Source organism: Sus scrofa, chromosome 1, assembly GCF_054392235.1.
Source record: "Sus scrofa isolate SSC_HxYL_T2T_F1_AM1 chromosome 1, Sscrofa_HxYL_maternal_Yorkshire_Landrace_v2.0, whole genome shotgun sequence".
Taxonomy (NCBI): domain Eukaryota; kingdom Metazoa; phylum Chordata; class Mammalia; order Artiodactyla; family Suidae; genus Sus; species Sus scrofa.
In genome coordinates this window covers 264,526,076-264,539,009 of record NC_139383.1, presented here as the reverse complement: position 1 = coordinate 264,539,009, position 12,934 = coordinate 264,526,076, and the positions used below count along the sequence as shown (strand labels likewise).

The window sequence follows — 12,934 nt, the reverse complement described above, 5'->3', positions numbered from 1 at the left end:
TCAGCATTCCAAGAATGATGTCAGATGACCCCCTTCATGGTGGATTATGCACTTATTTACGCTGAGATATATTTCTTCTCCAGAGATTCCTTGTTTGTTATCAATTGTAGATTTTTGGTTTGCAGTTATTCTGAAGTTTTGATATAAGAGTCTATATGTATATTAAATTGTTTTAAGTTGTTGTTCTCTTAATTGCAAGGTCATCTCCAGTGTCCTGCATTTGCACCCACCTCTTCTCATGATTTCTGATTTTGGTGGTATAATTGTGCATGGATGATTTCGTATCTTTACTGTATATATACCTTTACTGGTGAGCCTTGTCATTTGTGGAATTTTTGTTTCCTGTTGCTGTTTTCTTTTCTGCCTAAAGAAGTACCTTTAGTATTTGTTGTAAGGCTGGTTTAGTATTGCTGAACTCTCAACTTTCACTTATCTGTGAAGGTTTTGATTTCTCCTTGAAATCTGAATGAGAGCCTTGCTGGGTAGAGTAATTTTGGGTGGAGGTTTTTTCCTTTCATCACGTTGAGTATATCATGCCACTCCCTTCTGGCCTGCAGAATTTCTGCTGAAAAATCTGCCAATAACCTTATTGGGATTCCCTTGTATGTTACTTATTTCTTTTTCCTAGCTGCTTTCAAGATTTTCTCTTTGTCTTTAATTTTGGTTAGTTTGATTGATGTGTGTCTCGGTGTATTCCTCCTTGGGTTTATTTTATATGGTACTCGCTGTGCTTCCTGGATTTGAGTGAGTGGTTCCTTTCCCATGTTAGGGAAGTTTTTGACTATTATCTCTTGGAATATTTTTTCTGTCCCCTTCTCTCTCTCTTCTCCTTCTGGCACCCCTATAATATGGATGTTGGTGCGTTTAACATTGTCCCAGAGTTCTCTGAGACTCCCTTCATTTGTTTTCAATTTTTTTCTCTTTTCTGTTCTGCATCTGTAATTTCCACTAATCTGTCCTCCACCTCACTTATTCGTTCATCTGCCTTCTGTATTCTGCTGTTAGCTGCTTCTAGTGAATTTTTTATTTCAGTTATTGTATTTTGCATCTCTTCTTATTTAAGTTTTATATCTTGTATCTCTTTGGTCAGTGTTTCCTGTAAGTTATCCATCTTTGCCACCAGTTTATTTCCAATGTCTTGCATCATCTTCAGCATCAACAGTCTAAAGTCTTTCTTGGAGGCTGAGAATCTCCTCCTTGCTTAGCTGTTTTTCTGGGGTTTTTCCTTTCTCCCTCATCTGAGTTATAGTTCTCTGTCTTTTCATTTTTATAGGTTTTTGGTGTGGTGACCTTTTTACAGATAATAGAGTTGTAGCATCTCTTACTTCTGGTGTCTGCCCTCCTTGTGGCTGAAGTCGGTATGGGAGCTTGCTGTAGGCTTCCTGGTGAGAGGGGCTGATGCCTGCCCCCTGGTAGGTGGAGCCGATTCTAATCCCTCTGGTGGGTGGGGCTTAGTCTCTGGATGGGATTAGAGGCAGCTGTGTGCCTGAGGGGTCTTTAGGCAGCCTGCTTACTGAGGGGTGGGGCTGTGATCCCACCTGGATTGTTGTTTGCCCTGGGGCTTCTCAGCAGCTGACTGATGGGTCGGGCCAGATTTTCCCAAAATGGCCACCTCCAGAGAAAGGCAGCTGCTGAATACTCCCGAGAGCTTTGCTTTCAGTGTCCTTCCCTCACAACAAGCCACGTTCACCCCTGTTTTCCCAGGATGTCCTCTAAGAACTGTAGTCAGGTTTGACCCAGATTCCTATGGAGACCTCGCTCTGCCCTGGGTCCCAGTGCACATGAAAGTCCGTGTGTGCCTTTTAAGAATGGGGTCTCTGTTTCCCCCAGTCCCATGGAGCTCCTCACACAAGCCCCACTGGCCTTCAATGCCAGATGCTCCAGGGGCTCCTTATCCCAGTGCTGGATCCCCACACATGAGGGTTTGATGTGGGGCTCAGAACTCTCACTCCTGTAGGTGAGTCTCTGTGAACCAGTTAGTTTCCAGTATGTGGAGCTTCCTACCTAGGAGGTATGGGGTTGTTTATATTGTGAAATCGCCCCTCCTACCTCTTGATGTGGCCTCCTCTTTTTCTTCTGGAGTAGGATATCTTTTTTAAGGTTTCCAGTCCATTTGGGTGGAGATTGCTCAGCCTTTAGTTGTGAATTTTGTTGTTTTTAGGAGAGAAGTTGAGCTCCAGTCCTTTTATTCCACCATCTTAATCCGGAATCCTTTCCAGAGTCTTGAATCAACTTCGCTATCATCAGTCTAAAGTCTTTTTCATGGAGGTTGATAATCTCCAGATCCCTTAGCTGTTCTTCTGTGTTTTTTCTTGCTCCCTTATCTGAGTTTTAGTTCTCTGCCTTTTCATTTTTATAGGTTTTTGGTGTGGTCTCCTTTTTGCAGACAATAGAGTTGGAGCCTCTCTTGCTTCTGATGTCTGCTCCCCTTGTGGCTGAAGTTGGTACTGGGACTTGGTGTAGGCTTCCTGATGGGAGGGAGGCCACTGGTTGGAGTTGATTCCCTCTGGTGGGTGGGGCTTTGTCCCTGGTAAGTTTAGAGGCAGCTGTGTGCCTGGAGACTTTAGGCAGCCTGTTTTACTGATGGGTGGATTATTGCTTGGCCTGGGGCTTCTCAGCACTGAAGGGTGGGGCCAGATTTTTCCAAAACACATGCTGCTGATTATTCCAGAGACCATTGCCTCCAGTGTCCTTCCCCCACAATGAGCCACAGTCATCCTCTCTTTCCCCAGGAGATCTTCCAAGAACTGCAGTCAGGTCCAACCCATATTCTTTTGGAGTCTCTGCTTTGCCCTGGGACCCAGTGCGTATGAAAGCCTATGTGTGCCTTTCAAGAATGGTGTCTCTGTTTCCCCCAGTCCCATGGAGCACCTGCACACAAGCCCCACTGGCCTTCAATGCCAAATGCTCTGGGGGCTCCTTCTCGCAATAACAGATCCCCAGGCAAGGGGACCTGATGTGGGGTTCAGGATGCTCACTCCCATAAGGAAGTCTTTGTGATACAGTTACTTTCCAGTTTATAGGCTGCCCACCCAGCGGGTGTGGGGTTGCTTACATCATGTAATTGTACCTCCTACTACCTTGATGTGGTCACCTCTTTGTCTTCTGGAGTAGGATATCTTTTTTGATAGCTTGCTGTCTGTTTGGTTGAAGGTAGTTCAGCAGTTGGTTGTAATTTTGTTGATTTTATGAGAGAAGATGAGCTCTAGTCCTTCTATTCTGCCATCTTACTCCCGTCTCCCCACCATTGCTTTACTTTTGATTGATCCATACTTCTTTATATATGTATTGCTACCATCAATAGGATTATAACCTTGTCCATTTATGTAGTACCTCCTTATCATATCTATACACTTTCTATTATTTCTTTGGTTGAGTTCATATTTTTATATTTATAGTTTATGTAAATATAGATAGATTTCTTATTTTCAGTGTTTTTGTAGGGAAACTTCAGCATTGCTTCTGTATACTCTCAACAGGTACATAGTAGGCACCAAATAAGTGCTTTTGGACAGTCTTGAACTTAGAACTTTAGAACCCTGAACCCTCTTTGAACTTTCTAGCCTTCTACTTTGTTATTTTAAGTTGTTAGCTTTACTCTTTCTTTCATAAGTAGTTGAATGAATGATCCCTTAGTAAGCAAGTATTTGATGTTCTAGGAACCAGGCATCGAAGGCTGTTCCAGGGGACTTTACATAGTGGTAATGAAAAGAATCAGACCATTTTCAGATACTGTACAGGGAAGTGATAACAAGTGTAGGAGCCTTGTCTCATGGGTTAAGTATAGCTTTGTAATTACTATAGATCACCATGGCTTCTTCTCTAAATGTCAAAATGTTTGGCATTATGGGATTTACAAGGGTTTATCTGATCTATACTTTGAGTTAGTGACCAGAGATTTTTAATTTTATTTGTTCATTGAGATAAAATATTTCTTTTATTATTAAAGATGTGATTGCTTTTTTCTTCAAAACATTGTACACAGATGACTTTATTATGTTGCCTTAGCAGCATCAATATTCCTACATTTCAGATTTCCTGAACACAACTTAGGAACAATTCTGGATCCATGGTAAACACGCAAGCACATATCCTTCACCAAGAATCCAAGCATCAACTTTTTAAAACAGACATTATCTTCTAAGTAGAAAGAATCGTATTAATAGATAACAGAGGGAAGAATGGAGAAACGTCACAAAATACTTAGTGAAGAACAAATCAGACAACTAGGTTAACAACCAAGTAGCTAGAAATCCTTGTAAATAATTGTCTGTTGTGATGGTGGTACCAACAATATTGGTACTAGGTGGTAGATTTAGAAATGCTGGTTAGTGTCCACTCTGCAGAGCCTCCTCTTATCCATGTATAAAACAGTTCATCTAGTGGGCTCGACATTCACCTTCATTTCTACATATCTTTATCCATCTCACATGTTTTTGTTAACTCCCAGTAAGAGATGGCCCTCTTTCATTTGTTAGTGAATCTCTGTATTTGTACCCTAGACTCCATTATTTTCTATTTGTTTTAGGACCTTGATTTAATGATTATTTCATAATTCAGCCTCTCCCTGTTCTAATTTTCGAAGTTGAAAAGTTTTTCTTGTTTTTAAAAAAACATTTGTGTAACAATATTTTAATTTTTACTTACATTTTAATTTTAGTCTTTTTTCATTACCACACTTTTTGTACTCATAGTTAACAGTGTCAATTCTACCCTAATTTTTGAATTTAGACTCTTATCATCTGTTTTTCTATTAAAATTATTTTGAAGAGACCCCTGAATTCTGAATTCTTTCCTGATAGAAACTTAGTCCTTTCCATATTCTAAATGTTCTGCTTCATTTGATATTTTGTCTTTGCTTTTGTGACATCACCAGGTTATTTTCTGTTCTAATTTCTTTGCAAGGGCTTTTTCATTAGTTTCACTTCCTCCCTAACACAAATGCTTGTCCTTTTAAGGTTTATTTTCTGCTTGTTTATTTTTCATCCCAAACAATCCATGCATCCTATATCCTAAAACTAGTCCTTCCATGCCATTAATTCCCTGATATGTCTTTTTCCCTTTACATATCTCATTTGAATTCTCCATACTTTCCCTGCTTAAAGTAGATCACTACTTGAATGTCTCACTTCACTTTAATAAATTACTTTATAAACTCAATATGGTGAAATGTGAAGTCACCAACTTTCTCTAAGTAGTCTCTTTTTCCTTCTCCAGTATTTCTGTCATTCATACCACTATTATTGGCGCTATTTGTTCCTCTCTTAGCACCACTATTAGTTCTAACTTTCTTGGCTGGAAACCAAGCATCTTTATGAACCTCATTTTGTAAAAATTCCTCATAATCAATGTCCGTATATTTTTGTTTCTTCTGTTTTAGATTTACTTTTATACTGAATTCTTATGTATTATCTTAATCCAGGCCCATATCATTTATATTATACTTTCTTACTGAATTTGATTGCTTTATTCTATTATCCATTTTAGATGAAATTAGCAAGTACTTCATCTAAAAATCACATATTTATCATGTTGCTACTATGACAGAAAACTTCAATTTTTCTATCTCCTACTATATGACATTTTTTGTCAGAATTTGTTATTATATGATCCCATTTCATTTTTCTTGTTTTACCTACCTCTGCTTTCCAAAGACATATATTTGAGCTAATGTCATTGGTCTGTCATATCATGTACTTTTTGTATCTTTATCTTTGATTATACCATGAATTTTGTCTCAGTGCAATCATTTCTTTTACCATGCTTATCTGTGTTAATTCTTTCCTTATTTAAACATCCATATTCATCAGAACCTATATTGTATAATCTTGTTTTATCCATACTGGTTTATTTTTTCTTATATATAGATATATATATTTTTTATAACTGATGAGTGAGCTCTATTTTCCCCTTTATCTTCCAGAGGGAAGAAATATTATCTTCTGCTTAATCCTGGATACTATATCCAAAGGCAGAGTGTTAATTCTTAAGCTGAAAGCTTCTGAAAAATAAATGGTGTCATGGCATGATGTTAGAAAAATTTTCAAATGATGGTTCTTCACATTCGAAGAATTGGAATTCAATAACTGGTTTGAGCAACACAAGTAGTATTATATTATAATGAAAAGCAATTCAGGAGAAAGATCATGAATATAACAGTTTGAGGGAAATGTCTAATCTCAGCTCAAATCTTTTTAAACAGCTGAGAGTTTCTAGAAGATAAAGACCTCATAATTATGACACAGATGCATAATTCTGCTTCAATAGATTTTTTTAAAGGCAGCTTATAAAGGAAAAATAATTTCATATATAAAATTACTTATGTTTGAAACAATTTAAATGTACAGCTATAGTTCAGTACTGATGGAATCTGAGAACATTTGTATGAGAGAGAAACGTGAATGTAAACTATGTGGTAAATCCTTCAGCCGAAACACTAATCTTATTCAACATCAAAGAATACATACTGAAGAGAAGCCTTATGAGTGAATGTGGGAAAGCTTTTAGTCAGAGCACTAATCTTATTCAACATCAAAGAGTCCATACTGGGGAGAAACCTTATAAGTGTAATGAATGTGAAAAAGCCTTTAGTCACAGATCATCCCTTAAAAATCATGAGAGAATACATACTGGAGAAAAACCCTATCCTTGTAAAGAATGTGGGAAGGCTTTTGGCCATATTTCAGCCCTTATTCAGCATCACAGAATTCACACTGGAAAGAAACCATATGTATGTGTCAAATGTGGGAAAACCTTCAGTCGGAGCACACATCTTATTGAACATCAAGGAATTCATTCTGGGGAGAAATCCTACCAGTGTAAGGAATATAGGAAAGTTTTTTATCACAGCACATCACTAATCCGACATCAGAGAACTCACACAGGAGAAAAACCCTACAAATGTAATGAATGTGGAAAAGCCTTCAGCCATACTCCAGCCTTCATTCAACATCAGAGAATTCATACTGGAGAGAAACCCTTTGAGTGTAATGAATGTGGAAAAGCTTTTAGTCAGAGCACTAATCTTATTCAACATCAAAGAGTCCATACTGGGGAGAAACCTTATAAGTGTAATGAATGTGTAAAAGCCTTTAGTCACAGATCATCCCTTAAAAATCATGAGAGAATACATACTGGAGAAAAACCCTATCCTTGTAATGAATGTGGGAAAGCTTTCAGCCATATTTCGGCCCTTATTCAACATCACAGAATTCACACTGGAAAGAAACCATATGTATGTGTCGAATGTGGGAAAACCTTCAGTCGGAGCACACATCTTATTGAACATCAAGGAATTCATTCTGGGGAGAAATCCTACCAGTGTAAGGACTGTAGGAAAGTTTTTTGCCACAGCACATCACTAATCCGACATCAGAGAACTCACACAGGAGAAAAACTCTACAAATGTAATGAATGTGGAAAAGCCTTCAGCCATACTCCAGCCTTCATTCAACATCAGAGAACTCATACTGGAGAGAAACCCTTTGAGTGTAATGAATGTGGAAAGGCCTTTAATCGGAGTGCACATCTTACTGAACACCAGAGAACTCATACTGGAGAGAACCCTTACGTTTGTAAGGAATGTGGAAAAACTTTCAGCCGAAGTACACACCTTACAGAACATCTAAAAATACATTCTGGTGAGAAACCCTATCAAAGTAATGAATGTCAAAAACAATTTTGCTATAGAACATCACTAATTCGACATCAGAGAAACCATACAGAAGAGAAACCCTATCAATGTAATGAATGTGGGAAATCCTTTAGCTTAAGCTCAGCCCTTTCCAAACATAAGCAGACTCATAGAACAGAGAAGCCTTATCAGAGTAATGAAAGTGGGAAAGCCTGCAGCCATAGGTCATCATTTATCCCTGAGCACTCACAATAGTAAAAAGACAAAAACCAAAACTCTAGGATTATTGTAGAAGAAAAACCTTAGGTAAAATATTCACTCAGTGTTTGTACTGAGAAGAAACACTGTTCTTGTAATTCATCTGAATAATGTGCCATCATTGAGATCAAAACTTATAATGGAAATGCCTCCAAAACTGAAGTTTGTTTTTATTATTTTATTTTATTTTATTTTATTTATTTATTTATTTTGTCTTTTCGCCATTTGTAGGGCCACTCCCACAGCATATGGAGGTTCCCAGGCTAGGGGTCTAATCAGAGCTGGAGCCACCAGCCTACACCACAGCCACAGCAATGTGGGATCCTTAACCCCCCGAGCAAGGCCAGTGATCAAACCCGCAACCTCATGGTTCCTAGTCAGATTTGTTAACCACTGGGCCATGACGGGAACTCCTGAAGTTTGTTTTTAAAAGACATTTAAGAAATTCGTTTTAGAGATAATTTATTATAAATGTTTATATTTGTTTATAATAAAAGCCTTTTCAGATACAGAAGTTTTAGAGGAATGATAAAAATTATTTATATATAATCTTTTTAGTAGTTCTCATTTTATTGTTAAATGGTAAAGACATACCTTTATAAGGAGGGTTTGAATTATAAGTTTTAAAAAGTTTAACAGCTGTAGACAAGAATGCTTTGCCTACAGAAATAATAAGCATTATTTCCAGTATTCGTGGAATATTTTAATGGAATATATACATATATATGGCTACAAAGAAAACTTCAACAGATTCTTCCTGAGGGAAATATTCAAACATTTCCTGTTTATTTATTTGTTTTTATGATGAGATAAAAGAAAAGAACAAGTTAAAATAGTACCACAAAATTATTTGGAAATTAAAAATCGTTTTCTAAGTAATTTCTGTGTTAAAGAATAAATCCAAACAGAGACAGTGGAATTAGAAAATAATGAAACTGGAACAAAGGATTTGATATAAAAAGATAGGAAACCAAGTAATAATAAAAGCTCCCCAAATAAAAGGAATGCATTTATAAAGATAAAAGAGTAAATAAACTAGGTACAAAAATTATACTTGATAAGCCAGTATATAAACTCTAGCAAGTAGGATAATGGGGGGAAAAAGGAGAAAACACAATATCTAAGAGTAAGAAAAGAAATATAAATATGGATAAAAAGGAAGTTAAACTTTCTAATTCAGTCAGTAACAAGTCAAATCCAGCAGTTTAGTAAAATCAATACAGATCTTTATCATAGGATTCCAGACTTGTTCAAAAGTAGTAGCATACATTGATAAAGAACATATACTAGACACTGTAAAAACATTTGGCAACATTCTACAGCGTTGAGGTTGTTTTAAAGTTCTGAATAGAAGGAAACTTCCTTAAATTGGGAAGGGATATTTCCAGAAATCTACCAAACACTGCAGATAACTAGAGTGTTCTTATCAGAAACAAGAATGAGGCAAATGATGTTTGATATCACTACTCTTAACATTGTTCTACAGGTTGTGGATAATTCAACAAAAGAAAAGACATATAAGCTAGTAATATTTTTAAAAGGAGAGAAAAGAAACCTGACATCATTTGAAATGATTTATTTGGTAACCAGAAAATCCAGCTAGTAGAACTTCTAATACCCAAATAGAAAGCTTTCTTAAATGGAAGGAATAGAAAATGTAATGGAAAAAAAGTGACAGTCATAGTATTGACCAAAAAAAATCTAAAAATGCCAGGAATGAAAAAATTCCAAGAGATGATTGTAGATAAATTTTTCTAAATAGCATAGAATATTAAAATAAATGAAGAGACATGAAGGTGTCAGTTTGCTTTAAATGTGTCTTTGATTTTAAATTTAAATCAAAATCTCAATAGAGTTTTTAAAAATAGCACTTTATTGAGATATTATTCTCATACCACATAATTCAATGCTTCAGAGGTTCAGGGGTTATTAGCATATTTACAGAGTTTTGTGACCACCACCACTATCTAATTTCAGAACATTTCATCACCCCAAAAAGAAATCCATACCTGTTAGCAGTAACTCTCCATTTCCCTTATCCTTCCAGCCCCTGGAACCACTCACCTACTTTCTCTTTCTGAGGATATGTTTACTCTGGCTTTTGTACTTCAATAAGATCACAGAATATGTGGACTTTTGTGGCTGACTTTTTTTTAGCATTGTTTTCAAGGCTTGTCCATGTTGCAGCACACATCACTATTTCGTTTCTCTTTATGGCTAAATAAACTTTCATTGTATGGATAGGCTACACTTTGTCATCCATTCATCAGTTGGTGGCTTTTGGGTTTTTCCACTTTTTGATTATTTTGAATAATGCTGCTATGAACATCCACATATAAACATGTGTGGGCATGTTTTCAGTTCTCTTGGGTATATATACCTGGGAGGGAAATTGTTGAGTCATATGTTAACTCTATGTTTAACCTTTTGAGGAAATTCCAGATTATCTTCTAAAGCAGCTGTACCAGTTTTCAGTCCCATCAGCAACATATAAGGGCTCTTATTTTCCCACATCATTGTCAGTTCCTGTTTTTCTCTTTGTGTATGTGTATATTTACACAGACATATAAGTATACATGTACATATGTCTATACATAACATATATGTGTATTTTCTTTGGAGAAGTGTCTGTTCAGATTCTTCACTCATTTTAAATTAGGTTATTTGTATTGTTCAAATGTAAAAGTTCTTTATATGTTCTGGATACTGACCCTTATATATATATAATTTGCAAATATTTTCTCCCATTCTGTTGTCTTTTTGCTTCTTGAGGATGTTCTTTGAAGCATAAAAAGTTTCAATTTTGATGTAGTCCAGTTTATCTGTTTTTCTTTTATTGCTTGTCCTTTTGTTGTGACCCAAGATTGTGAAGACTTACATATTTTCTTCTAAGATTTTTATAGGTTTAGCTCTTACTTTTAGATCTATGATCAATCCACTTTTAGATATCTTTTTTATATATGGTTTGAGGTAGGGGTCCAATATTATTCTTCGAATGTGAATATTCAGTCGTCTCAGCACCTTTGTTGAATACTGTTCTTTCCCATGTTTAACTATCCTGGCATCCTTGTCACTCAATGGGATTTTAAAATGAAATTTAGCACACTAAAAATAAGTATATTAGAATAACTAAATGACTCTTAAAAACCAGAAACAACAAAATAGGGTTTCCCCTCCAAGTGATTCAAATGGTAGAGTGTAGGAACCAAAATAGTAGGTATATCACAGATGATACATTGTATATATAGAATAAAAAATAAAAGAAATATGTATACATGATAGTTTAGTATATGATAAAAATTGTATTTCAAAACACTTGAGAGAGTCTTTTTGCTTCTTGAGGATGTTCTTTGAAGCATAAAAAGTTTCAATTTTGAAACTTCAGTAAGTGATATCAGGGTAACTGGCTACTTACTTGGAGAAATAATTACTTCCTAACATAAAATTAAATTCCGGGAGGGAATAGTGGAATGCCATTTTGTGGTAATTTTCCAGAAGACAGGAACTGGGCACACAAATCTGAGATTTTCTTCAGATCGGTCCATAACCAGTATTGTATAAACGCAAATTTAGGTATTTGAAAAAGTTTTATTATAACTGCTGATAGAGTTATATTGGTGGAGTTCCCGTCATGGCACAGTGGTTAATGAATCCGACTAGGAACCATGAGGTTGTGGGTTCGATCCCTGGCCTTGCTCAGGGGGTTGAGGATCCGACATTGCCTTGAGCTGTGGTGTAGGTCACAGACGCGGCTCGGATCCTGCGTTGCTGTGGCTCTGGCGTAGGCTGACAGCTACAGCTCCGATTAGACCCCTAGCCTGGGAACCTCCGTATGCCGTGGGAGTGGCCCTAGCAAAGGCAAAAAGATAAAAAATTATATGGGCATAATTCTCTTCACATCATTACAAAAAGTGGAAAAATGACATTGCTTTAGGGAGAAAAAAGAAAAGGAATAAACCCAAAACAAAGGAAGAAGTAAGATTGGATTAAACCATTTTATTAGTAAAGATACTTCTTTTTCTAAATTTAAAATTTTTTTTGTCTTTCTAGGGCCATACCTGTGGCATATGGAAGTTCCCACATGGGTCAAATCAGAGCTCTAGCCACTGGCCTATGCCATAGCCACAGCAACACTGGATGCACGCTGCATCTGCAACCTTTACCATATTTCATGGTAATACCAGATCCTTAACCCACTGAACAAGGCCAGGGATCGAATCAGAGTCCTCATGGATACTACTCAGGTTCATTACCACTTGAGCCATAACGGGAACTCCAGTGAAGATACTTAAAAGTGACAACTTTTAAGTTACATTTACAGGAAGGAAAACTAACATTTGTTGGTTGCTGAATAGTGTAGAAATGAAGGCGCTGAGGTTGTCTGACTCATCGACGGTCACCCAACTTTGAAGGGCAGAACCAGGATTCCAAAACAAATATATCTGAAATTATGCAGAAACTTTCCTAATGAAGTAGACAAAAATAAATTTGTAGGGTTTTAATACAAAGCTTGTATGAATTCTGCAATGACACCATGCACAAGGGCCTATGCCATAGTATGATAGGGCTCATTACTGAGGAGAATATGGACCTAGGAAGCCAAAGATAAGCATCTTCATTTCCTAGAGTTGATGTAACAAATTACCACAAACTAGGTGATTTAAAACAACAGAAATTGATTGTCTCAGAGCTCTGGAGGCCAGATGTCTGAAATCAAGGTGTTGGCAGGGCCACATTACTTTTGGAGCCTCTAGAGGAGAATCCTTCCCTATCTTTCTAACTTCTGGTGGCTCTCAGCTTCCTTTTGGCTGCATCATTCCAGTCTCGGCCTCTGTGTTCATGTTGCCTTCCTTCTGTGTCTGTCTTCTCTTCTGTCTCTTATAAGGGTGTTTGTCATTGAATTTAGGGCCCAGCTGAGTCAGCCAGGGCAACCTTACCCCTAGGCCTAACTTGTATCTGCAAAGACCTTTTTTTTCCAAATAATGTAACAGTCACAGTTTCCAGGGGTTTGAATATAGACGTTTATGTTGAGGGTGTCACAGT

At 36.9% G+C, this 12,934-nt stretch overlaps 1 protein-coding gene across 6 annotated transcripts in view; it reads left to right on the top strand.

Moving 5' to 3' along the window:
• Positions 1 to 12,934, top strand: part of LOC110256075 (uncharacterized) — a 103,503-nt gene that overhangs the window by 29,748 nt on the left and 60,821 nt on the right. For 3 of the 6 annotated variants that reach the window (XM_084992464.1, XM_084992469.1, XM_084992471.1), the window contains exon 3: positions 5,924 to 10,700. The exons of 2 other annotated variants lie outside the window; for them this stretch is intronic. In XM_084992464.1, coding sequence (XP_084848590.1) covers positions 6,482 to 7,888 — 1,407 coding nt within the window. In that variant the 5' untranslated portion in view covers positions 5,924 to 6,481 and the 3' untranslated portion in view covers positions 7,889 to 10,700. Of the gene's footprint in view, positions 1 to 5,923; positions 10,701 to 12,934 lie in introns of those variants that run through there. One more of the 6 variants, XR_014825351.1, reaches the window with a different exon arrangement.